Source organism: Momordica charantia (genome assembly GCF_013281855.1).
Source record: "Momordica charantia cultivar OHB3-1 chromosome 8 unlocalized genomic scaffold, Mcharantia_2.0 BLBB01000008.1, whole genome shotgun sequence".
NCBI lineage: Eukaryota > Viridiplantae > Streptophyta > Magnoliopsida > Cucurbitales > Cucurbitaceae > Momordica > Momordica charantia.
Genome location: NW_028275166.1, coordinates 2078197 through 2104254, shown reverse-complemented (window position 1 = coordinate 2104254; position 26058 = coordinate 2078197). Strand labels below are relative to the sequence as shown.

The 26058-nt window shown below is 34.6% G+C and overlaps 2 protein-coding genes across 2 annotated transcripts; both read right to left on the bottom strand.

Moving 5' to 3' along the window:
* Positions 1-194: 194 nt before the first annotated feature.
* Positions 195-3186, bottom strand: LOC111004975 (Zinc finger (C3HC4-type RING finger) family protein). Its single transcript, XM_022276309.2, has 2 exons — positions 2512-3186; positions 195-2414 (listed from the first exon to the last, which is right to left on the bottom strand). The coding sequence occupies exons 1-2, from the start codon at positions 2824-2826 to the stop codon at positions 552-554; spliced, it is 2178 nt and encodes a 725-aa protein (XP_022132001.2). The 5' UTR covers positions 2827-3186; the 3' UTR covers positions 195-551.
* Positions 3187-18711: 15525 nt separating this feature from the next.
* On the bottom strand, positions 18712-22925 carry LOC111004813 (auxin-responsive protein IAA8). The gene is made up of 7 exons (XM_022276014.2): positions 22743-22925; positions 21144-21591; positions 20868-21052; positions 20563-20789; positions 20282-20423; positions 19640-19701; positions 18712-19131 (listed from the first exon to the last, which is right to left on the bottom strand). The coding sequence occupies exons 2-7, from the start codon at positions 21552-21554 to the stop codon at positions 19094-19096; spliced, it is 1065 nt and encodes a 354-aa protein (XP_022131706.1). The 5' UTR covers positions 21555-21591; positions 22743-22925; the 3' UTR covers positions 18712-19093.
* Between the last annotated feature and the right edge of the window lie 3133 nt (positions 22926-26058).

Genomic DNA, 26058 nt, shown 5'->3' with positions numbered 1-26058 from the left:
AGGTCGTTTTCGGAGGCCAAAAGGGAGTTGGATTGAGATCAAATGCAAAGAATTTGATCGAGAGATGTCAGAGCAAGATGAATAGATATCTAGATACATAGAATTATTGATTGTTGTGAGTGTGTGTTAAAGTTGGAGCAAGATTTCCGGATTGCACTGTTTGAAATTGTTGAAACATGAAAACCCCCACCATAGAAAAAGAAGAAGAAATCATATGCTCATCATATCATTCATTCCCTTCCTCTTTGACCAAACCCTTTACTCCATAACATGGATCACCATTTGAAATGTAACTTTCCTGGTTCATGCTTTGAAATTAATTTCTGCTACTCTACAATGAAAGCTACAGAAACTGAAACGTTTTGTGTGAGTAGTGTAGGTCTAGGACAGTGTAGAAGACAGTCCAATCAATTTGTTCAGGGAGCTGTCACGAATTCACCTTCTAATTCAACTCTCTACTGTACTTTTTCCAACCCTCTCTCTAATTAAATAATAATACAGTTGAGTTGCTGTTGCTGTTGCTGTTTGTAATTGTTGTTTGTTGTTTCTTTCTAAAACCTCGCGTTTTCGAAGCCGTGCAAATCCCCCACTTTACTCCTTAACGACTTCTTCATTATCGCCACTTTCGCCAGCTTCTCCGCCGCCCTCCACGCCGACGTCGGCGTCAACGGCTCTCCGTTCTCGTCCACCATCGCCGGACCTTCCTTATCTCCGCCCCTCCTCCGCGGCGTCGTAATTGACTGCTGCTGTTGCTGCTGCTGATGTAACTCGAATTGCTGCTGCCTCCGCCAATGGAGTTCTGCCAGCTCGACCTCCAGCTCTCGCACGTACACGTCAGCAGCCAGCGATCCCGATTGGATCAGTAGGGCCCGCGCCGATGCCAGTAAATGGTGCGCGCTCGTATGGTCGTCGTAGTCGATTAATCTTCTGGACTCGGCCACAGCGCGGGTGGTTATGAACATGTTTCTCAGCCGTTCGATCTTGGGGGCGGAGGATCGGACGGGTACTGGACGTGCGATGAGGATGTCCTGTTCTCTGCTGTAGACTACCTCTTGCGTTGAGGGGTCTTTGTAGAGGCACTGCATGGTCATCACGTGGTGGGTCCCGCCAGCGGAGTTGGGAATCTTCAGTTCCACGAGTAATTCCCTCTCCTCCTCGGCGTACAAATCGCCCAGCCGGACCGATCCCAGGCTGCAAACCGTGGGCCGGCCGGTACACGAATATATGGCGGAGATCACAACCGGAGTGGACCCGGTCGGGAAGCCGAGCTGGATCCGGAGGTCTTGAACCACCACACTAAGTAACCCGCTGACGCATTTCGCGAACGCGTCCTCCGCCGGTTCTTGGCAGTAGCCGCCGCTCTCCCCGAACCCGGACGCGTGAACCGGGATCTCAATGTGGGCGAACCGAGAGGAGGACTCGTGTTTGGCTGCGTGGCGTTGATTTGAATGGATCCGCTCGTCTTGGCCGTCGGATAGAAGCATGATGCTCGCCACCGGGTTTCTCTCCCTCCGGTCGTCGAGTACTTTGGTGGCCTTTCTTAACGCTTCCCCTACGCTGGTCCCTTGGCTGCAGACCAGAGCGTCGATCACGCGCCGGGCCGCCGATTGGCCTTGTGCCGTCATTCTCCTCAACGGCAGCAGCCGTTTCGGAGCGGCGGAGAACGCTACAATAGCGAGGCGGTCCGACGAGCCGAGCGACGAAATTACCAACCGCATAGCGCGCTTCAGCATCATCAATTTGGCCCCGGTCATGCTCCCGCTGACGTCGAGAACCGTCACCAAATCGATCGGCGCACGGCGGGATGGGTCTAGCAGATTGGCGTTGGTTCTATTCCGCGACAGGTGCGATGGCGGAGGCGGCGGCGCTTTCACTCTGAGTGCCACCGCGTAGGTCTCGTGAGTATGGCCGGACGATATGAGCGCCGTTTCAGGGAGAAGTCGGACCTGCACATTAGTCCTCAGATTAGAGGATTTCACCGAACTGGAAGGCTTTGGATTCACGAAGAAGCCTTGAAATTCCTCGACATCGTCCTCCTCGTTCCGATTCTCGTCGGCTTCGGGGATAGGAATAATCCGGGCGGCGGCGGTGGGGGACAGTAATGGCTCGTCGTCATCGTAGGACCTGAATTCGGAGGGCTTGTTGTGGTGGTGTTTGGATTTGAAGGGCGTGGGGGAAGATTGGATGACGGTTTTATCCTCGATTTTGGGGTTGGTTTGAGGGCCGAGATTTTTGTGGGCGGCGAGGAGAGGAACGTCTTTCCAAGTGGTGTTGCAGACTGGGCAAACCAGAGTTGCGTGGTTTCTGACATGAGAGGCAATGCACGGAAAATGAAAGGCATGCGCACATTCGGCAGTGTAAATGGCCGTTCCGTGCCCCGTCTTCACGCTACTCAAACAGATTCCGCAGCTACTCTATTAATTAAAAAAAACACAAATAAATGTAATTGAAATTAGAAAACAGAGAGAGAGAGAGAGAGAGAGAGAGAGAGAGAGAGTGCGTTAGTCATACTCTGAATTTGAAGCTGTTCTTGAAGAGGTTGAGTTTGAGAGGGGAGCGAGGAGAGGAAGGGTTGGAGCCCACAATTCCGCGTTGGGATTTGGAATGATCGACGGCGTCTTGGGAGGTTCGGCAGCGGAGGCCGGGGGCCGTGGTGGGCTGTGACTGCGTTCGAGGAGTTGAAGGGTTGCTGAAGAAACCCAAACGAACGCAGCTTCTGGGGCTCGGATTGGGATTGGTGGAGGCCGCTCTCTGCTTCTCGGAGATATTGGATTCGGAGTCTCGAGGGATTGTAGTACAAAACGCCTTTCTCCACCCAGTACCCATTACGAAACAAAAACAAAACTCTGCCAAATTAAGCTAAGAAAAAGAAGTGGTGGTGGGTATGGTTATGGTTATGGTTATGGTTATGGTAGATCTGAAGGCAGAGGAGGAGACAAAAGGAGAATGGCATGGGGATCACAAACAAAAAGGACAATGTTAGGAAAATTTAGGATAACATGGAAAAAAAGGGGAACGAACAAACTCGCCTGCCCTTCTTCTTCTTCTTCTTCTTCTTCTTCTTCTTCTTCCTCTCTTCCTCCTTCCACTCGGTATTTATTTATTTTCTGTACCTATATCAATAGCCCCAAAAAGATCTCTGCTTTTCTCCTCTTTTTCTCTCTCTCTCTCTCAGAGAAATACAGGCGCATCTATGGGGATATAAATATTCATTGGAAAATGTGAATTTGTGGGGAATTTACAAAAATAACCGTCATCACTTATTTATTAATCCTTTTTTTTTCTTTTTTTAATATAAAAAAGGCCGGTCAATGACCGACCCGACCCCCCGAACGTTAACTCCGGATCGGACAAGCTCTCTTATTCTCCATGCTGTTTGTGTAGTCATGTTTTCGCCCACGCTCCAAGGCAGTCGCGTCTACTGTGTTCTCCCTCTTCCCTCTATTTTTATAATATTCATTTTATTTATTAACCTCAAACTAAAAGTTTTAGTTTTTCCTGTTAATAAATAATTTTGGGGGTAGGGTTTGGAAAATGAAAGATGGAGAAGGGGCAGTGTCAGAAGTGGAGTTAAGTACATAGGCATTGTAGGCGTAGGGGGGAGACTGTGAGTAAGGCGGTGGCTATTTAATGTTCGTACTTTGATTTGATGAGGTGATTGTAGCCGTATGATTGCTTAGGATTGATTGAGTTATGATGATCCTACGGTCCTGGAACAACGCATAAAATCAAACACACACTCTAGGCTTGGCCCCTACGGAATTCATGTCTGTGACCTATGCCCTATCACCCATCGCCCAGCCAGAAGATTTGAAAGGGTTGAAAAAAAATAAAAAGACTGCAGTAAAAAGTAAAAAGTAAATGGTATTTTCCCAAAAAGCTTCCTCTTTCAAATGTCAACTCACTTCCAGTACACTAGTTTCTCTCTTCAATTTATTGCACAAAAAGAAGGTAAAATTATGACTTTATGGTCATGAGACTTAATTCTTGATATTTAAAAATGTTGGCATGAAACTTAGTTTTTGATATTTCAAATTTTGAAATGTGGGAGTTTTTTTTTTTTTTTTGTGTGCTGTGTTTGGCCAAAGCCATTGATTGGCTGTGTGTTTGGGGACAATATATCACTACTACTCCTTTCAAACCAAACATCCCTTATTCACTGCCACAAGTTTTCCTTTTTTTACAATGTTTGGTCTCTTCACTTCTCTCCCTCTCCAACTTAAAAAAAATTAATTTTGAAATTATTTGGAGTTTTAATTATTTATTTGGAAATTAAATGACATATTATGTATGATTTTAGCGATTTATTTTTCGAAGTCAACGTATCAAAAAACCAACTTGGCCCTTGCCTTGTCATCGTATTGTTCCAAGTACCGAGGTTTGTTTAATCTTTAATGCAAATGGGGTTTCGCTTTTTTTTTTTAAATTCGGGGTGGGTGGCCCCCACTTTTTGACTGACGTGGACAACATGTCATTACCATATCCGTCCTAGTTGGCACCACATCTCTTCCTCTGGTCAAACTCGTTGACTGGATCTCAATCCTCCAAAAGCATCGTCACTTTCTTTTAAGAAATTTTCTAGTAGGAGTATAGGTACTACTCGTTTTATTTTCAAGTATCATTTAAAAACGAATGGCAAGAACTAACATAAAATAAGTAGTTATAAAAATAAAATTATAATGTGAACAAAGAGAGTAGATATTCTCATAGTACTGTAAATTTTCTCTCATCCTCGTGATAATGTCTCGTTCTTGCCTCTTCTAAAAAACTTATAGAGAGGTGCATATGGAAGAAATTTTTTCCATTATGTTAATCCAATTTTGTTTGCTCACTAGAAAAATACTTTTTTTTATTTTAGTTCATCAATTAAGGGACGAGAGAAAGAATTATTGACTTTTGAGATGATAATAGATATCATATCTACACTCAAAAGATAGCTTATTTATTCATTCAAGGAAGAAAAAACTTGTAACAGAGAAATAGTTATTCAAAATTACACTCAAAAGCAACATTGTCGAGAATATTTGATGACAAAAACCGACAAAGTATTCAATTTTTACATTTTGCTCCCACCATAATCGTTAGTTACATATGAATCAATGATAATCAAAGGGTCTAGTCAAAAATTAAAACTTTTCTCCTACCTTTTCAGTTCATTTTAATATCATGTTGTGAAGAGACAATATAATACACCAAATTATAAGACATACATATCATGTAGATACCATATACATAATTGCTAAGAAAATGAGGCATTATTTAGGAGAAGAAGAAAAATAAAATAATAATAATAATAATGCAAGAAAAACCAGAAGCAAAACCCCACAAATAAAAATGAACAGAAAGGGCAACACAAACTTTTTGGCATGGCTTACATGTAAAAGATGGAAGCTCCATCAAATCCAATTTCTTCATAATGTTTTTTCCTTCCTTCTTCTCGACACGTGGCAAAATGGGTCTTTTTATTTTTTAATTTTTAATTTAAGAGGAGTCAAAATTGTAAGTTGATCAATCATTATCTAATAAAAAGAAAAGGGAATGGGAGTTTGGGTCAGTTGTTTGTCTGAAGGGCAAAAAAAGGGAAGTCTAAATTAAATGTTAGTGAGAAGTGTGTATATGGTGGGGTTTAAGAATCATAAGGAGTGTGATTTTGGGGGTTTTGAGAAGGAAATGCGAATGACATAGCACATGACCTTAATAAAATTCAACATCCCATATGGGAAGAGATCCCATCACTAAGCCCACAAAATTTTAACTTTTTTTTTTTTGGTTTAAATTTGAAATTAATATGAGATTCCCATCAATTTCAATGCAGCAAATCGCCCTGGATTTGTGTAATCGGCTCTATTCAATTATAACCCATGTGGGTCTCTCTAATTTGACAACCCATTTGGGGCATATATTATAATATTATATGAGTTTAATTAAAAATAAATGTGGGGGGGTTCTTTTTTTTTTTTTCTTTTTAGGAGTTTCTGGTTAGGAAAATGAAGGTTGTTTATAGTGTAAAATTTAAATTAATGGAGATTACGTTGGTGGGATTAGGTCATTAATAATTTTTTTTCTTTTCTTTTTTTTTTTTTTTTGACATTAAGGTCATTAATCTTTGACCATTGTGAAAGTTGTGGAATTACAGGCCATCCCAATGCCGCTGGCTGCGTCTCTCTTTATCTGTCAATTATTAATTAATAATTAATTGTTTTTTCTGCAATGTTTTTTGGGTCTCGCTTTTACTTTTCATCCTTCCATTAATTGTCATGTTACTGATTGCAATCATAGGTCAAAGTTAAATTTGACTCATTAGGAGCCAAATAATTTTTTTTAATTAAAGCATACATTTAGTATATATCTCTAACTAAATAATAGTGAATTATGTTAGAAATTTTCGTCCGATTGAATCTTTTTGTTCTCCAATGCTCCATAGGAATCTATTGCTATTCTTTTTCTTACACCGGCCAAAAAAAATGTTCATTCCGAACCACAAGAATTCTCTCTTTATTCTTTTCTTTATTTTGTAAATAGAGATCAAATTTGTCACTTTTTAAGAGTAGAGAGATCGAAATAGTCATTTTGAAAATACGACTAAAATGAACAAAAGTTAGAACTAGAGTGAGCAAAATAAACCAAAGCCAAAATTATATAGATCAAAATAATATTTAAATAATTTTTTTAAAGTATAAGAATATAAAACTAAAATGTAATTTGAATAAAATAAAAATAAAAAATCAATATATTTCAATTTTTATATTTTAATAGAATTTAGAAAAAATGGCATTTTAAACTGCTAATTTTAATTCAATATATAAAAAAATAGGTTAAATCCTTAAAAATGCTCTTTTTCTTTTAAATTTTCCCAACGATTACAGCAAGAAACTCAATGTGAATGGGAGAGGAGTCAAACAAAACTCAAAGATATCTTTCGTCTATAAATTAAAAATAATTAAAGATCATTGTAGATTTCTTTCAGGTGTTTAATTCTTTTTTTTTAAATAGTATATAGCGCTATACGGTAAAGAAAATCATCTCTCCATTGGAGGGATTCATATTAGAGCTTTATTCTATCTCCATCCTACGATCGAGATTTCTCAATGTTCTTGTTCTACCTCTTTCTCTGAGATGTCTATTATCAACAAAATTTAATTATAAAAGTATTGCCTTCATTTCGACATCATTTAGAACCAATTTCAACTTAAAAGGGGTAAAGATTTACAAAAACAAAAACTAGTAATAACAAATAAAACAACACCGTAAAAGTAATTAAAAAACTCATAAATTGACCATTTTATGAACTCTAGAAAAATCATCCCATGTCAGAGAGAGAGAGAGGAGAGAGAAAGCATGAACCGAACCAAACCAAAATGTGGTGGAGGAGAAGAGTTGGTCAAAAACGACATCAAATGGGTCGTACCATTCACATGGAAGATAACATTAAAAACAGCTCTACAGAGAGAGAGAGAGAGACCAAAAAAAAATGGTATGAATTTGAAATAGAGAGAAATTTTAATGAGAGAGACTTTTGAATTTTGATTTGAGACAAAAATGGTTATAATATACGAATTAAATTAATCCAATATCCACTCAAGTTTTTTTTCGGATTGAATGATGGTTTATTTATCCTTAACACAAATACCTTGACTTTGGCTTCACTTAAATATTGGTTGGTTGTTAATTAATTAAGATACTCCCATTATTAGTCCACATGTTCTCTAACTCCTTCAACAGAAAAATAAAATAAAATCTCTTCTTTATAATTTATTTTTTATTATATAAATAACGTTGCTTGACCAACATTATATTATATATTTATTTATTACTTTGAGACATTTTGAAGATTCGTATTTACGAGATCAATCAGCTAAGGAATTACAATCTCTTTAAAACTCTCCCCATGCCAATTAATTTATTTATTAATATTCTCATTCACCGTTCCCCCTTCATCTATATCGAAAGTTTCGATATCTCTCCTCTAGTCTATAGTTATTGCATTGGGGAGAATTTCTCTTTCAAACACAATCCTAAATTATTTTGAGTGTTTGTGTTTGGTCCATAAAAATTACGTAATCTGACAATGTTTGCTCGAGTAATTCTATCTGGCACGCAGTGTGCCCACTTCCTAGCATTGTAGCTAGATTCCACCCCGCTACTAACCAAGACCATATGATTGCTTATACTTTTTGAATAGAAGTCAAGCTTTCACTATTTACGAGTACAATTCTACTATTACTCTTTGACTCCCAACTTTGATCTAATTTAAATAAGTAAGGAGTATTTATTAGACACTGCATCGGTACCTTTTTTCGTCTTCTTCATCTTTTTTTTAACCAAATTCAATCCAATATTTCATTTTCTAACCAAATTGATCAAAGAAATGGTGACTTGGATTCAAAATTCTCTCTCTAAAAAGGGTAGAGAGAGATTATTATTATTATTATTATTATTTAGTTAAAGTTTAGTATAGTATATGTGTACAATGAATGTGATAAAGAAGAGTTACAATGAAGACAATTGTAGCCTTCTTTATGGCCATTCAGATTTCGAGGAAAACTTTTCTTTCTTTTTCTTTTTCTCCCTTTTGCTAATTTTTTTTTTTCTTCTAAAAATCATTTCTTCTGGAAAATGCCTTTTTCCAATGGATGAGACTACATGACAGATGTTTGAAAAAGCAAGGAAGAATACTATTATAAAATAGAGTATAATGAATGAAGTCTATGATCCAAGCAATGACATCTTTTTCCAAGCAATTTTATTTTCCATTAATTAAACCAACCCCCACACTAGAAATCTTGTTCAATGTGATTTTCATTTTATTTTTAATTTCTCCGAGTCATAACAATCATATTAAATATATATAATTTTTAATGAGGTGGATAGGGTTAGTTATTAACCTAGTATCATTTTTAATGGAGAAAATCCTATATAGACTTGTAATACGAAAGCCTCCCTCTATTAATATTTAAACTATATGTAATTAATTGATGTATTATTTTATTTCGTGGATTCTCTCTCATTTATAAGTGATATTAATATGATTGACAATGAATTATAGTATCAAAAAAATTTCTTTTTTTTTTCTTTTTTTACATAAGTTACTTTCTATGAAAGCAAGAAATCTATTAAGAATTTATCTTCATATAAAATATAAAGCGAAGATGTCTTATTTTTTTTGTTGGAATACTGTATTATTTATATAAAATATCAACAAATACTAATATATTTTATTTGAAAAACTAAATATTAATACCATTTAAAAATTGAGTTTAGTTGTTATTCTATACGTTAAATGTTAGAGATATTATATTAAAATATTTAAACTTTAATCAATTATAACCTATGATTAACGATGACTTTCCTTTTTTAGTTTATTAAGTGGAGGATCGCGACTTCAGTCGAAATAATGTAATTGATATTTATCTAATGAGCTATATTTGAATTGACGGTAATGAAAACTCTCAGTTAAATAAAACATTGAAGATATAAACGATAAGAGAGCTCAGCAAACCGAATCCAATCTCTCCCCTTTGTAATTATGCATAGGGAGAGAGACATTGGAGTTTCAAGTGTTTGAAAATGGCAAAACCAAACAAAGAGATGGTTCATGTGATTAACTCTCCGTACCCTTAAAATCAATCCTTAAAAAAACTGTCTACTTTTTCTACTAATACCAAACAACGATACCACCCTCTCTCTTTTCCATGTTTTGTCTCTTTTTCTACAAAAAAAAAAAAAAAAAAAAAAAAAAAAACACACCACAATTTTTCATATCTTTCTCCCTCTCTTTACAACTTTGGGACGATTTTCAACTACCCCTTTATATAAATCCCATGACAAAAAAACTTGTCTCCCACACTAAAGACCTCGAAAAAACTTCAACCTGATTGAGGCGTGTTTTTGAGTAATAACCTAGCTCAAATCATACTTTTTCTAGACAACGATGTTTCGTTGATAGTTTGTCGTGTTTATTACATATATATATATGTCTCAAAACATGCCCATGTGGGACTGCCACTCGTTGAGGGGGACTGATGGAGAATTTGGAAGACTTTTTCATTTACTTAACCCCATTTTTATCACCCCACACCACACCCTTCTTCTGTTTATGTCTCTGGATTAAGCGTTTGGATGGAGCTCCAAATCCCCCAAAAACAAATCGCCTTTCCATTCCACACCAACTGTTTTCGGACCTAAGTTTCTTTTATTTTTCATCTAAAAGGTTATCCGACATGACTACGATAATGTGATGCCGATGCCGCTCTAACGGTTTTTTTTCTATATCCATACTTGTTGATTCGGTGAATTTTTAAAATTGTATCTAATAAGGCTCAAAACTTTAAAAGGTAAATTGGAATAAGTCTTTAACTTTAAAAAATGTTAATTAATAGTTTCACGTATTTTCAATTTTGTACTCGATAGGTTTCATGACTTATATTAGACATTTTTATAACAGGTGGATGACTTTTCAATTTGTGCTTAACACAAGTCCTTGACTCATTAGAAAATTTTTAAATTTTAAAAAATTTTTAAATTTTACGCACTTTATTAGTGACAACAGTTTAAAGATATGTTCTATAATTAAATTTATGATTTTTTTTAAATTTCAAATATGTTAGATACTTATTAAAAACAAAAGTAAAAGTTTATGAACCTATTATACTCTTTTTAAAATCTAAGCGTATAATTTCAATTCAACCCAACTTCTAAACGGATGGAAGATGGGATTTTTCAAAAACTTTTAAGTAACTTAGCTTGTATGAATAATTGAGAGGGGGTTGGAATGGAACATGTTTTTGATATCAAATTAAAGAGGTTGGAGCCATGGATTATTAGTTTTGAAACAATCATGCATTTAAAAGGGTCAACAGATGAGAAGAAGAAGAAGAGACATTATGGAGAGAAGGTGGTGGGGATTATTTAAAATAAAAAAGTATGATTTGACTCATCATTAGACCAATTTGTTTCTTCTCTCTCAAAGACTTTAGTTTCAACCAACTATGGCTAACCACTCCAACTGATCCATTAAGCCCCACCTTCACTTTTAAATTAATGAGAAATTGTTTGATTAATAATATACTTTTGGTGATTAGCTTAATGATATATATTATTGCTGGTGCATGAACCCATCATATATGCTTCAGAACTCTGTGGGGATTGATTAGGAAGTTAGGAGTTGGAAGTTTTTCCATAATTTTTCTTCTCTTTTTTGGTATTAATTATGATTCAAATAATTGTGCATTAATTAATTTTTCAGAGTCAAAAGAGGGTTTCAAATTGCTTTGCTGACTTTTGATCATGTGGTTTTGGAATGGTAATTTTAATTAATCTTCAACTTTATAAGAAATAACCACTTTTGCATTTTGTATGAGTTGTTTTGTGATACATTGTTCAACAAATAGATTGATATGATTTTGAATATACATGTAATTGATAGGTTACTATATAAATTGGCTAAAGTTGTCAAAATTTGTCTTAGTTCAACTGATTAAGACATATATTTTCGATCAAAATATCGTATGTTCGAATTCTCATCCCCACATATTGTTGTATTGAATTGGCCAAATTTAATATTAGGTGGGCATGTTTTTTGTTTCAAATATGAATTGAATTTTTCTTCTATCACTTTAATTAGGATTGATCAATTCAACACCAATAAAGAGAAGAAATAAAGGAGGAAGTTGATGGCAAAGCAACAATAAGGACTACGTTAATTAAGTTCTGAGATGAGGACTGATATTTTGAAAGTTCAAGAACTACAATAACTTTTAACTTTAAAATTTAAGCATTTGATAATTATTTCTTTTTTTATTTCATTTAAATTCCTAATCAAATGTTTAAAAGAAAATAGAATAACAAGATAATGAAACACATGGATATAATTAATGTTCTTAATTTTCAAAAACAAAAAAATAAATAGTTATCAAATAAGATCTTAGAAATCAATACTAAACCTGGTTTATAACTTTCTTTTTCGGATTTTAAAAATAAAGTATAGAAACGTTACTTTTACTTATGTGTTACTTTGTTCTGTTATATAATTTTAATAAATATTTTCAAAGTCTAAGTCGATTTTTGGGAAGAAAAAAAAAAGAGGTGCTTTTTAAAAACTTAATTTTATTTAAAAGTTGGTTAAGAAATCAAGTATGCTTTCAACGAAGGTGAAATCTCGCTAACAAAGTTAAAATAAAAACAAGCATAATTTTTAAAAGTAAAAAACTACAAACAAAATGATTATCAAAACATCTTTAAGAATCCAAATAATATTTTTTTAAAATGAACCGACAAACACAATTTACCAAACGAAGAATTAAAATATATCTTTGGGATATATATCTAAAAGAGTGGTGATAGAAAGAAACTTTTTCTTTTATTTTTTTTATTTTTTTCAAGTACAACACAGGAGGAGGGATCAATTCATAGCCTACTAATTAAATATATATGTCAATTACATGAGTCTAAATTTTAGGTTCGTGGGTAATTACTTGTTGGGGCAGTTTTCTAGGATTCTGAAGCCGTGTTGCAGTAAAAAAAAAATGACGGTTGCTGTGGTGAATGAGATGAAACCGAAGATATGGATATGACTGCATCTGCCTCTGCAACTGCAGCTCTCGCAATTACATAATTCTGGGTTCTAATTTTACCCACATTATTCTTGTTCATATTTATGACATGATTTCACAGCAGAAACTTTACTATTCAGGATTTGTTTCTTTTTTAACCCACTAACTTTTTTCATATATACTAGTTACTTTTGAGAATGATATAAGCTAAGGTAGATTCTTTTTTGTTTCTATTTGGGTGAAACATATGCCTAAAAAAATTTGTACAAGTAAGGGAGGAACAGTATCAACTGTTGTTTTACTTTACGAAGACGATCAAGTATAATTTGATCAAAAAGGTAGGCCGGTCAAATAAGGGAGAGTTGATTTATTATAGAAAGGGAGTTTGATCGTGAAACAGAATTATTAAGAATCTATGAATTCGTTTTCCACGTAATAAAGTTGGAAATACTCTCTTCGCTGCGGTTTTTTCCTTCTTTTTTTTTTTTGTGAAAATGTAGGTAGGTTGGGAGAATCTTCATTATTTTTTAGAGTACATCATTATATAAGTGAGATGAAACAAATTTGGAGTTGATCTCCCTCTTGAAAAACCTTTGCGAAATTTTTTTTTTTCCTCCATCTACCACCTTACTTTAAACAAATCAAATAACCTAGTAATTGTAATAATAATGATAACGATAATAAACTTTATCTAGGAATCAAAGGAATCCAAGAGTTTTCAATTTTGACGGTACAAAAACAATGCTTAAGTCAAGAAGGGAGCTTGTTGAATGGACGACTACTTATGTTTTGGAGTTTAAGGAAGCTAATGCTAATCCTTTTCTTGGGAGAATTACGACTACGGAGATTCATGAGTGGCAACCACCCGGTGAAGGAATTTATAAAATTAACACTGATGCCTCATTTTTAGCTTCAGATCAGAATGCAGGTTTGTGAATCATTATTCGTAACGACAGAGGGTAAGTTATGGCTACAGCTATGAAGTACCTGGAGAATATTCAATCGGTGGATGTGGCGAGAGCTATTTAAACTATGGTTGGATGAGCTTCTGTAATGTTTGTTTTTCCTTTCGTTTTTAGTATCAAAAAAATAAAATCCCAACATTATGAACTCAAGAAAAAATCTAAATATCATATTTTTCGTAGTTAATAATGCAGACGTATGAATTCGAATCACATATCTTCGCTACTTGAACTATGCTCTCAAGTTAGTGTTAACGTATTGTTTTCTCCATTCTCTATTTTTTTTATTTTTATTATTATTATTATTATTTTTTTTTTTTTTTTGAAAAAGTCCTGGGCATGCTTTAATATTTAATTAAAGGAGTCACCATCCCATGGAAGGAAAAGTCGTAATTAACCTTCAAGCACGCGTGATTTCTGATGAGGAATGGAATCTACATATCTTTACATCATCCATACTTGTCTAAAATATTATATAATTTATATATAAAAACAAAAAAACAAAGTATTATATAAATTCAAATGCCTATAACAGCATAATAATGTTAAATTGCGATTTTTCTTGTAATGTTTAGAAATAATAATCTTTGAAATTTTAGTCTAGGGACAAATTTAGAATATCGAAAAATTAAAAATATGGGATAGTTCGAGCAGTCTAATTTTATAAATAAATTTGATGGGCAAACACTCATAAATAGTATGAAGGAAGAATTTATTTGCAATAATTTCATTGGGAAAAAAACAATGGTCCTGATGGGCTTCCATTTTATGGGCATCCCCAATTGGAACGGCCCAAATTTTCATTTTTTACTTATTAAATTCCATCTAGTGTATCAACAATTTCCTTCTTATAATTTTGACTTATTTAGCTCTTTTTTTTCTGAAAAAAAAAAAGATATTTGGATTTTACTATTTTAAGATAATTATGAAACTATGTTACAAAAGAAAAATGAATAATACAAATTTATATTGCTTTTCAGAGATGACATGAAAAGTTAGTCAAAAGCCTAAATTTGGGAAAGCAAAATCTTTACTTTTGAGAAGTTTACATGTGTAAGTGTTAGATTAAGGGTGAATTATTAATCATTTAAATATTATTTTACAATATGATAAAAAGAGAAGCTATATCACTAAAGTAACCTAAACCTTAGCCATTAGGTATGGTGTGAAGCTTTTTTATATATTTATTTTTCCTTCTTTTTTTTTTTTTTTTGTTTTTCTTCCTCCTTTCAGAAGGCTACAACTCTCAATTAATTGATATAATGACATTAAATATATAATAATTAATTAAAATAATGGAGGAAAAGGGATTAGTGCCATTCTCAGATTGGTTAATGACCTATTGCTTTTGCCATTAATGTGTTAGTTCATTTGACAAATAATGCAAATCCGATTTTTTATTTTTAATTTTTTTTACTTTCTAAGATTTCATATTTCAATTTAATCCCTCTCTCTCTCTAAGAATTTAGTCCTTGGCTCTTAAATTCAAAGTTCTAGTGGCAAAGTGCCTAATTTTCCTTCTTTTCCCCTTCTAGATGTATATTAATTTATTGTGTTAGGCTTTGATTTTTAGCATTACCTGACAAAAATAATTATGATTATATATTTTTTTTTCTTTAACTCAAATTTCCAATGATTCACTTGGTTTGCAATTTATTAATAAGCTGATTTGGAAGGATCATTGGGGTGGGTTCAATTATGATCTGACTAATTTGTTTGCTGGTTATAAATCATTAATTTATTAGCTCTGATTATTTGCTCTTGAAAATCTAATTTGATTTTTGTTTCTTTTTTCTTTTAGATAGAATATAATTGGGGTTAGTTTGATAGGTATATATATTGTCTTTTATTTAATTAAATTGCATTATTGATTTGATCGGAAGTTAATTTAATTTCGATTTGTTTTTCATAGAATCTTCATTTCAATTTAGATTCGATTCAAATTGCTAATATTTGGATTCATTTCATTAAATAAAAAAAATTTGTACAACTCATCAGCTTTTGTCTAGACGCTACGCTTTTAAGAGTTGACTGATGCCTACCATTGACCTAATTGCTTGGCTTAAGCTGTAAACGTGATCCTCTTGCTATAAACTACTCTTTTTTTTTACTTCTTTTAAATACAAGTATTAAAATATATATATACACAAATATTTACTCGAGAATTAAACGTTGGATTAAAATTGTGTTATAATCTATAAAAGTACTTGTAGAGTGATATTATAGTTAGGAGTGTCATCGAGGCAAGGCAGGGACGAAGATGGCTTTCCCGTCCCCAACCAGCCATTGAAAGGTGACTGAAACACTAGAAACGGCGACTACCCGAGCTAATGATAGAGGCAAGAACACTTTCCGGCCAGGCCTTACTATAACCAACCTATCTCACTCAATCTTTTACACCGATGTATCATACATACTCTCTCGACTAGGTCATCATAAGAAAATACTGCTAAATCTTTCCGAAGTGAGAGAAGGAGGGAAGGCGCGCTACAACTAAAGAACAGCCAGCTGAAAAACGCTAGCTAGCTAGGCTAGCGCGCAATGGCTTTCTCTACGTTGGGCTCGCTTCTTCAAGTCGGAGCCCAACCTATACAAGACAAGGTGCTGCTCGCTTGTCATTTCATTTTCCATCCCAACAAAATTTCCTAGAAAAGTTTGAGGATTGAGTTCTGCAGAGATCTATTCCTTTTTTTTTTATTTAGAAAATTTTCTATTAAATATTAATTCTCCCGGGGAATCACCGCAAGGAATTTCCATTCTTAAATTTTCTAAGATTCATAATTCATAAAATGATAAATTATAAAATTTAAATTTTACCATTCAAATTATGAATACAAATAAGTTCTAAAGGGTAAACATCACAACAACAATATCTCTTGTAAATTTTACATACAAATATTTAGATTTAAGATTTTTTTAAATATATATAAATAAACTAGATGAGACGTGGTGGAGAACATATTTCCTATGCTCACAGGGAAAATTTTCGGACACTTACTCGCTGGGCGATTAAATAGAAATTTTCTATTAAGTCCTGCGGAAAAAAATTATAATTATAGTGACTTTTTTTCCTTAGGACCGAAATTATAATGACTTTTTTTTCTTAATACAGCATGTGGAGTGGGAGATTGAACTCACAATCTCATAGTTGGAAAAATATGTCAATTGCCACTTAACTTAGCATGTGGAGTGGGAGATTGAACTCACAATCTCATAGTTGGAAAAATATGTCAATTGCCACTTAACTATGCTCGTTTTGATCGAAATTAATTATAGTGACTTGAGTGATTATAAAATTGTCTTGTATTTTGTTACAATCAAGCTTTCTATAGAAAAAGAGTATCTCAAGTCTTGGAAGAAGACTTCGTGCAGTACTGGAAAAAGATGAGTTTTTTTTAGCTGTAGCATGCATGTGTTATCCAACTCACGTCTATTTAAACTTGCTATAAAAACATTAATATTAATAGTGAAACACACATTAATTTATAGAAATATCTTGGTTTACTCGAGATATGTTCTTGTCAATTTGTAGCACTGAAGCGCAAAATTCAACCCATAATATTGGTTTCAAGAATTTGTTTTTCACACACTTGGAGCTTGTGTCAATTGAAATTCCATGTCACGTTTGTTTTCCCCCTTTTCTTTCATTCAGTTGGCTCAGTTGTTCTACTTCTTTAAGATATTTTCCCCCAAAATTCTAAAAGTTATTTTGAAACCTAGAAATTTAAGTGTATTGCACAATAGACAGGAAATTCAGAAGCTATAAATCTAGGACCTACAAGCTTCGATATACAATATATACTCTTCAGGTTCTTAAATTTCGCCAACATAAACATAACAGTTAAAGCATCTTGCTCTTTCTATAGAGATCGGAAGTTCAATTCTTCATCACTACATTTGTTATACTAAAAAAAATCCTTCAGATCAATAATTTCTCTACCTAGTCCTTCCTAGAGGTTGGTTAGCTATCTATGGCAGCATGTAGGAAGGTCCACCACCAATTTGTATTGAGTTCTTTTTTTCAAATAGCCAAAAAGAAAAGGAAGAAACAAAACCCCTACCACCCCACCATCCACCAGTACTACAAGGCTCCTCAAAATCCATGTTTGGGAAGAGGACAAAACCAATAAATTGGGTGATGGTTTATCAATCACCAAACTGCTAATTTGTTTGAGTTTTGGGGTACCATCATCACATGATTTAACTCAGCAGTGTCTTCCTTTTTCCTTTCTAAGGGGGTAGGGGCTCTGAATGCAATTGAGCAGTTATATGCAAATAAATCTGAGGCTATTGGCTACCATATTTTCCCCTCTCAGCATAAATGAACAAATTCAATTGCAGACAAATATATACTGTTTCCATACCTTACAATCTTCAGAGCAAAGCAATGAATATGATACGGGTCTCATCATTGCTCCAGAAGAATCAACTCGGTCCCTCTGATTCAACAAGATAAGATACAATCAGGCGGGTAGACACAACACAATCAGAAAGTTCTTCCATTTGCATCATGCATTCATTGCAGCATTCTATATTTTTACTTCAACTCTCTGGTTTACACAGCAAGCCATAAAGCTGTTCAAAACAAAACTCAAGTCCCCGTTCGATAACGTGTTCATTTTCAAGTTATCAAACGGGGTCTTAACACTATTCGCATCCCAATAATTTCAAGTTAGATTTAAAAAAAATAAAACTAGTTCGAGAATCACAAAAGCCAACTCGCAGAGCAGGAATCCTTGACATTATAAAAATATGCTCACTCACTCACCTTATGGGAAAATATAATTTATATTTTGAGCTTCAATAATGCAGACAGTTATATCAAGCAGTCACATGCATACTTTAGGAACTACCCGACAACCATATCCAAATAACTGACAAGACTGCATTGCCTAAATTATTGTTTAAGCCTACAGTCATCAACCGACAAGCGCATCCAAATAACTTGCAGGCTTGCCATTTTCTTCATAGTACTGATAGATGCCACAATACTACAAAAATGTCTTACCTCGAGAATTTTGGCGTAATTTCAGACTACTATTGCAGCCTAATAGGATTATCCCCCGTCTCTGATATGAATCCATACCTTGAATGCGAAGCAGTCGTTTGGTTGTCTGAAAAAATGTCATAGATAATGAAAGCAAGGCTACCAATGATGCTAGTGATAAATATGTGGTAAAGAAACATTCGGGTGCAAGTTAGACAGAAAGTTTTCAATATTACAGAGCATTAAAGCAACACAGTAGTTCGATAACCAATAACTTTACAAACTTTCAAGAGTCCTGCAAAGAAGGGACAGGAACTTATCCACAGGTCTGCAGACTTGCACTTAATAGTTTTTAAGTAGTTCAATTCACAAACTCAAACAACCGCTTAGACATCATCAAAGAAAAACATAATTAAAGGGAAAAAAAAAAAGAAAAGCCATAATGTAACAGAGGGAAATGCACACAAGAGAACCTATCCCATCCAAAACACCGCTTTCTTCGAACAACCTTCCAAAGCCACATTTGACATACGTTTAGATCTGTCTTGTTCCGACTTTTGGATGGATAGTATCAACCGTGGCATAGTGCTTAGCTAGTTCCTGTTCCGGCACTTCTCCACCGCCCTAGGAGCTGTAAAGAAAAAGGTAAACACCAATGAAAAAATTGCATTGTTGTAACACGTAATAGTCAAAATAAACCATTTTTTTGTATTTAAAATTCAAAACCAGAACAAAGGTTGGTATTGTAGTTTCATATTCCAACATTTTCATTATACATGGTTAACATCAGCCTAATGTAATTTGATATGCGGCACCTATTAATCAGTCCAGAGGGGATGCGTATTTGTATCCTATTAATAAGAGCAATGAGGAACAGAATGATACGAAAAAATTAATAATAAACCAGACAATATAAGATCGTTAAATCTAAATTACATGCTAGGCCGTATCAATGAACATTGGGAAATCTCCATTGGTCATCACATAAATTTCTTTGCTTCGATGGAAAGTATGCAGGAAATTATACATTTTCATATTTAATCCTATTATCCAGATGGAGGCGTGTGATGTGTCATATAGTAAATGCTGCCTGACTAAAGGTATTCAAAAATTTATAATGGATGCATCAAAATACTTACCCAGCCCAATTGCATCCGAGCTCTTCATAATCCTCAGCCTCTTACAAGAGTCGATGAACATCCTGGATAAGTAAATTCAGATATCAGATGCTACTACTAGAATTATGGAAATGGTAAATGCTCAATCAATATAGATAAAAATGTTCACAAAAATGTCCTCCGATTGCTTAAAAGGACTATGAAAAGGGAAGGATTGTAGGTTCTTTAATTACAGTCATAAGTTTACATAGAACATGCATGCAACATGTTTGCAAGACTTCACAGCATTTGATGACTTCGAACAAACTCTTAGAAAAAAAGGGAAAAAAACAGAACAGAGATAGAAATGGTCAAGTGAAGGAATGAAGATGAAAAATAAGAAGAGGCAGAAGCAGGGAAAAGAGAAAGAAGATGACAAAGAAAAACCAGTGTTATCTCAATATTTTATAATGAACATTAGCTCCCAATGTTTCTGTTCTAGCATTCGTACTGAATTACATCGACCCATCATCACTATGTCTAGACAGTAGCTTCTTGGGTTTCGCCAGATTTCTTTTGTATATTTCACACGCAATATATAGCCTAAACCAATACAAGTCATGCTTACACATAAGGACATGCAATAAAAAATAGAAAACAACAGATATGAACTGTATAACGTACTGCCAGGGGACATCACCAACGAGCATCCAGTCACCATCTTTATCCTCATATGTTAGAACATATTCTGAGCCATGAAGAAGATCTTTCAGCTTACTCTCACTCATTTTCTCCATGCCCAGAGCTCCATGAGCTCCATATTGACCTGCTCAATACTGAAACAACAGTAACTAGATCCATGCAAACTAGACAGGTAATTTGAAAATATCAGTTGTAAACTTAACAATATTATTTTCATCATGTTACAGGTTTTTGGATTAAATAGAAAGCTTCAAATAGCTCACCTATAGTAAAACAGCTGAACATCTTCTCAAGGGCAGAAGACAGCTCCTGGTATGCAGAGTAGTTCCTCAGATCTACCTTCCTCAGGTAAGGAGCACCATCCATGCTGACTTTGACAAAGAGTGCACCAGACATTGCCTTTCCATCAACTTCATCATTATTCTTTGAAGTTGTAGCCAATGAGTTCTTCCTGAAAGATCTTATGGGTGGCCAACCCACAACCTGTGCCCTGAAATGGAGCAGATAAGATACCAGTTCTTTGAGTTGAGGAAAAACTTGTAGCCAACCCCCCCTTCCTCCAACTTACTTGGTAACAGGTGCGCTGGTATTGTTATTTGCAGTCTCATTATGAGATGGCCTGGTTTCACTAGTTTCTTGAGGCCGCTCTTGTACAATTTTTTGTGTAGTTGCCTCTTTCACTTTCCCCATTTGATTTCCAAGGTTTTCTAGCAAAGAACCAGCTTTCAAACCTAGGTTAGCTTGATATTTTCCCTGCACCAGATTCAAATGGCTTTAGGGTTAAACTCTAGCCAAACATTAAATATACTCCAAGTCTTTCAGGAAAAACAGAGGCAATTTTCACCTCTGTGAACTCGTTCATAGCATCTGAAAAACCTCTTTTGTTGCCTGAGACAACAGCCTTATGTGGTGAAGAGTAGTGACCATCACTTGATGGGTGCAAAGGAAATAGTCGTTTTTCATCAAGATGAGAAGAGCTACGCAAGCTGATATCTGGATCTCTCTCGGGGGATTCAGATCCAGGGAGGCCTAGCCTCAATTCTGTAGCCTTAAGATTCAGCAAGGGTTTGTTCCCATCAGATTTGGTGGCAGTCATACAGCTGTCCTCTGAAGAAGAATCAGATAATCCCATGTAGTTACGCTCTTCAAAACTCAAATTGCTTTGACTGACACTCTCCATAGAGTTTGAAGAAGCCAACAGGGTGACATTGCTGCAACTTTCCTCACCCTCCCCAACACCAAGTGGTGGAGACATCAAAATTCCAGAAAGAAAAAGCTCTCGATCTTAATACCTGTCAGAAAACAGAACACTATGACTTCCAAATTCCAGTAGAAAGCCGGACTGCAGAGATTCTTCTGTTATGTCTTCCTTGTTAGTCATCCAGCTTACCGGACTATAAGACACTAAAAAGAAGGAAAACTAAAACCAAGGAAGAGAGGGAGGGGCTTTACAGGGGACTTAGAATTGGAACCTTTTATCCTCATTGGCCAAAAACTACCAAGAAATACTTCTCCAGAACGCGGCGTGAACTTGAAGTTCAGTGTGAACAAAAACATTTCAAAAATAGCTAGAAAATAACAGGCTACAGAGCACTGCGCTCGGTATGCTGAAACATATTGCAATTTCACACACAACAATGGACACTTATTTGGGAATCAAATCATACTAAAAACGGTTATACAACCTAAATTATCTGCATAACTGTTAAGAATTGGGGAGCCGCTACAAACGGCCACATAAAAAAACAAATAAATAAAATAAAACTCTACAAAGAAAAAAAGAAAAAGAACGATCTCGTAGCTTTTGCCCCGAAGTCAAGAATTACAAGAGACAAAGAATACGAATTATCCAAACCAAAATAAATAAACCTACGAACGGAAGGACCAAAAAAATGGACCATGTGTGAAGTCGCTGGTATCTTGCAGGGATAAAAATAAAGCCGAACGCAATGCAAAGGTTTAAAAAAGTGAATAGAAATTCGTTTCATAAAAAATGAAAGAGTGAAATTCCTGACTCCTTGGTGCCTGTTCAGCACGTTGAAAAACGAAAGATAGACGTCACAGATCTTAAATTCTTTAATTCTTCAGATAGAACAAAAGGATAAAAAGTAAGTAGAAGAAGATTCAGTCTAGTAAGCAGCACATTAATCAAAGCAAAAGCTCACAAACTCATAAACTCATTACCTCCAGCTCCTCCAATTTTCTCAGCTCGCAAATTAGGATATTCATAAACTCTCCGAGCTCAAGAAACACAGAGACAGGAAAGGAAAAAAAAAAAAAAAAGCGAACAACACTAGCAGAGAAGGAAACGAGCGAAGAAGACAAGACGGAAGAGGAAATTTGCTTAGAAAACACAATCAGAGTGGAATCAGCCTATGAAGACCTCAAACAAAGATCAATCAGGCAAGAAACAGAAAGAACCCGCAAAATTAAACGTTTATACCTGAATAAATCTGCAGATCAGTAGGTTAAACAGAAGAAGTAGTAGCGATTGAAGTCTTTGATTCTCGGCAGTTGCAGGAGAGAAGCTGAAGGGTAGAGAGAGAGAAGGCAAGAGAGAGAGAGGCTAAGGACCCTCCATTTGGCACAAAGTAACAAAAGCCTTTTGGTGTCCGATGTGAAACTCAATGCATTATAAAAACCACTTTTAAATCACACAAAAAAAAAAGAAAAACAATTACTAAAATTTACACTCTCTGCAGAAACAAATACAAATTACAAAATCATTCTCCTTTTTTTTTAATAATTATTTTTAAAATTCTGCCCTTTCATGCTTTTAACCAAACATATTATATTCTTCCCCCATTTTAATAATACTCTGTCCCGCCCAAGAATTTCCAGGGAAGCGACTTCCGACGGCTCAGATTCTCCGCCACTTTTAAACTGAAGCCGTTGATTTTTCTTCGCTTCAACCACTGCCCGTACATATCTGACGGTGCGTTTCGATCAATATTCTTACCTATACGACGTCGTTTCGAGCCGTGGCGTAAATATCATAATTGTCTTTTTTTTATACGGCAAGATATTAGTATCGAATCCCTAATTAGTGGGTGGAAAATTTTATACCTTTTTTAATTTTTTTCAGATTTCAAGTACTTTTTGTACCTTCCTATATGGCCCACATCTTATAAAACTAATTTATGTTCAAAATATAAAATATAAAGTTTAGATCATATTTTGGTATTTTATTTGGATTCTTAAAAATCTTCAAAAATTTTTACTTAGTTTTTAAATTTAGTATAGATAATTAATTTCTATCAAATTTTTTTTTCATAAATTATATCGCAAAATTCTAACACGTGCACATGTTTTTATTTGGTAAGATGTAACATTATAATGTATCAAAGTATCAAAGTAGTTGTATATTTATTTTTCAATTTTTTTCAATTCATGACAATAAATGACCAAAATGCTTTCTATATTAAATTTATAAATAAAAATTGAAGTTGGAAATTTGAGGAGTAGAAAATGAATCTAACCATTCGGGAGAAATCGATATGCTGCATTTAATCCTTGTCTCCCTCAAATGGGAATCGATGTAACAATAAGGCGAGGAAACCAATCATTTCATATAGTCATGTCGAAATTTGTAGAGATTGGGTTTTGATCTCTCGCATTAAGCTGATTTCTATTAAGGAGGGTCTTCGGCTTGCCTTGCATTTGGAGCTTTCTGCAATTGCGGTGTTGTCTGGTTGCCTTCAAGCCGTATCACTTCTAGAGGAGGGGGAGATGAATCGTTCCGAAAATGCTATCCTGATGCAAGAAATTCGAGATTTGGGGAAGAGTTTTCAAAGGGTGGAGTTTCATCACATTGATATAGATGGAAACATGTTGGCTACTAAATTGGTCAAGGAAGCCATCAGATTGAGAATTTTTATGTGGTGGGATCAGGTTTTTCCAGTGTGGTTAACTAAGTTAACGACGAATAATCAATCAAATTTTGTAACCCACGTGGCATTTAGTTCAGCTTGATAAATTCATCTTCTTAATCTAAAAATGTATAGACTAAAACAAAATAAATATAAAAATTGAAACAACAAAACAAGATATAAAATATAACAATGGTAGTAAATATTAGACTCTCGAACTTGATCAATTGATAAAATATTAATAAATGGGAAAAAAATATATTAGGTGATTTTGTTTTTACAAACATTTATCAAATTTTTAATGATTTAACAATGTAAATTGTACATATGTATTGTCTAGGAGAGTACAGGATTTGTACTAAATAAATCTAATATTGATTACTTAGATTAGGGGTTGCTTTTGAAATTAAATATGAAATACGAAATGTGAAGGAAACGGCGCCGTGTTATGTGGATCATGTTGCCACTGTTTAGGGAAAGGCAAAAGCGGCACTGTAGGAAGATGCCAAACAAATGGACAATACCAATCTTGCCCACAGTGGTAAACTTGTCATTTCAATACAAATCAATCAATCAGAAACTACGACATGTCCAAATCACAGCCCTCCATTGTCGTTTCTTCCTTCCAGATAAGCCCGGTAGTAAACCTGTCCCGAGCTCTCTCGACCGTCCGATTCCCTTCCCTTCCCTCTTCATTGAAGCATGAATCTTCATTTGGACTATTCTGCCCCTCCCCTTATTAGTTATTACAACAAAACCAGCCTCTTCAATGGAAAAAAATAAAAATAAAATAAAAAGGCTTAGCGTACAATCTTTCTTTAGTGAAACAAATAGGCCCTCTTTTATTCCCTCCTTTTCAATGCTTTGTATCATCTGACTCAATTACATGTTAATAGAGATCATTTTATGGTTTTTTAAAGGTAATTTTATGGTACAATTTCCTTTTGAATATTTTTTTTATAACATAATAAGTGGAGATGAAAATTTAAATTTATGATCTCTTGATCGAAATAGGTACCAATTATTGCAGACTTAAACTCACGGTGCTATAGTATAATAATAAATTATTAATGTCATAATTTATGAGATTTGAAGATTGTCAATTTTGAAGGGAGGATGTGATTATAGAGACAAAGAAAAACAAGCATTTTGGCTAAGCTCAAAAATGCGAAAAATTCAACCAACCCCACTTATGACTTTAATCTTATTATTCTTTTTGAATTAAAAAAAAAAAAAAGAATAGATCCTCTACTTGTCGTCCCCAGGGGACATAAGGAGCATCTTTCTTGGATTAAATTTGCATAATGCCCGAAATGCCCCTTTCCGAGGATTCCACCAATTCCAAGTTGACATGCACCGTGCATGACTTGGTAGAATGGATTCCACACCAGATACTTTTCACATGATGTGGGCCCTCCCGATCCGGGCCCACTTGTTCCCCTCCAAGGGTAAAAGTGGAAATTCCACTCGATGCCTCGGGGAAAAAGGAGAGACTCTCGGCTTTGGCACTCTCGGAAAATTTTAATTATTCCACCCACGCCAATACGCAAATTTGTAAATTACAACACAATTACAATAGCTACATCACCATCGAAATTTTAAACAAAAATAAAATTTATAGCACTGATATTTTCTTTCAGATTTCAAGAGTGTGATTAATATTTCACCCAATTACTATCATTATTATTTACCAAAATATGATACAAATATAATCTCACAGTTGTTAAAAGTGAAAAAATATATATTCATAACATTAATACAACAAAAACATTCATTTACTTACAAACTTGTCTTTAAAATGAATAATATCATTGGTTAAATTACAAATTTAGTTCACAAAAATTCAAAGTTAGATTTATTAGTTCTCTCCACTTTAAAAGTATCCTAATA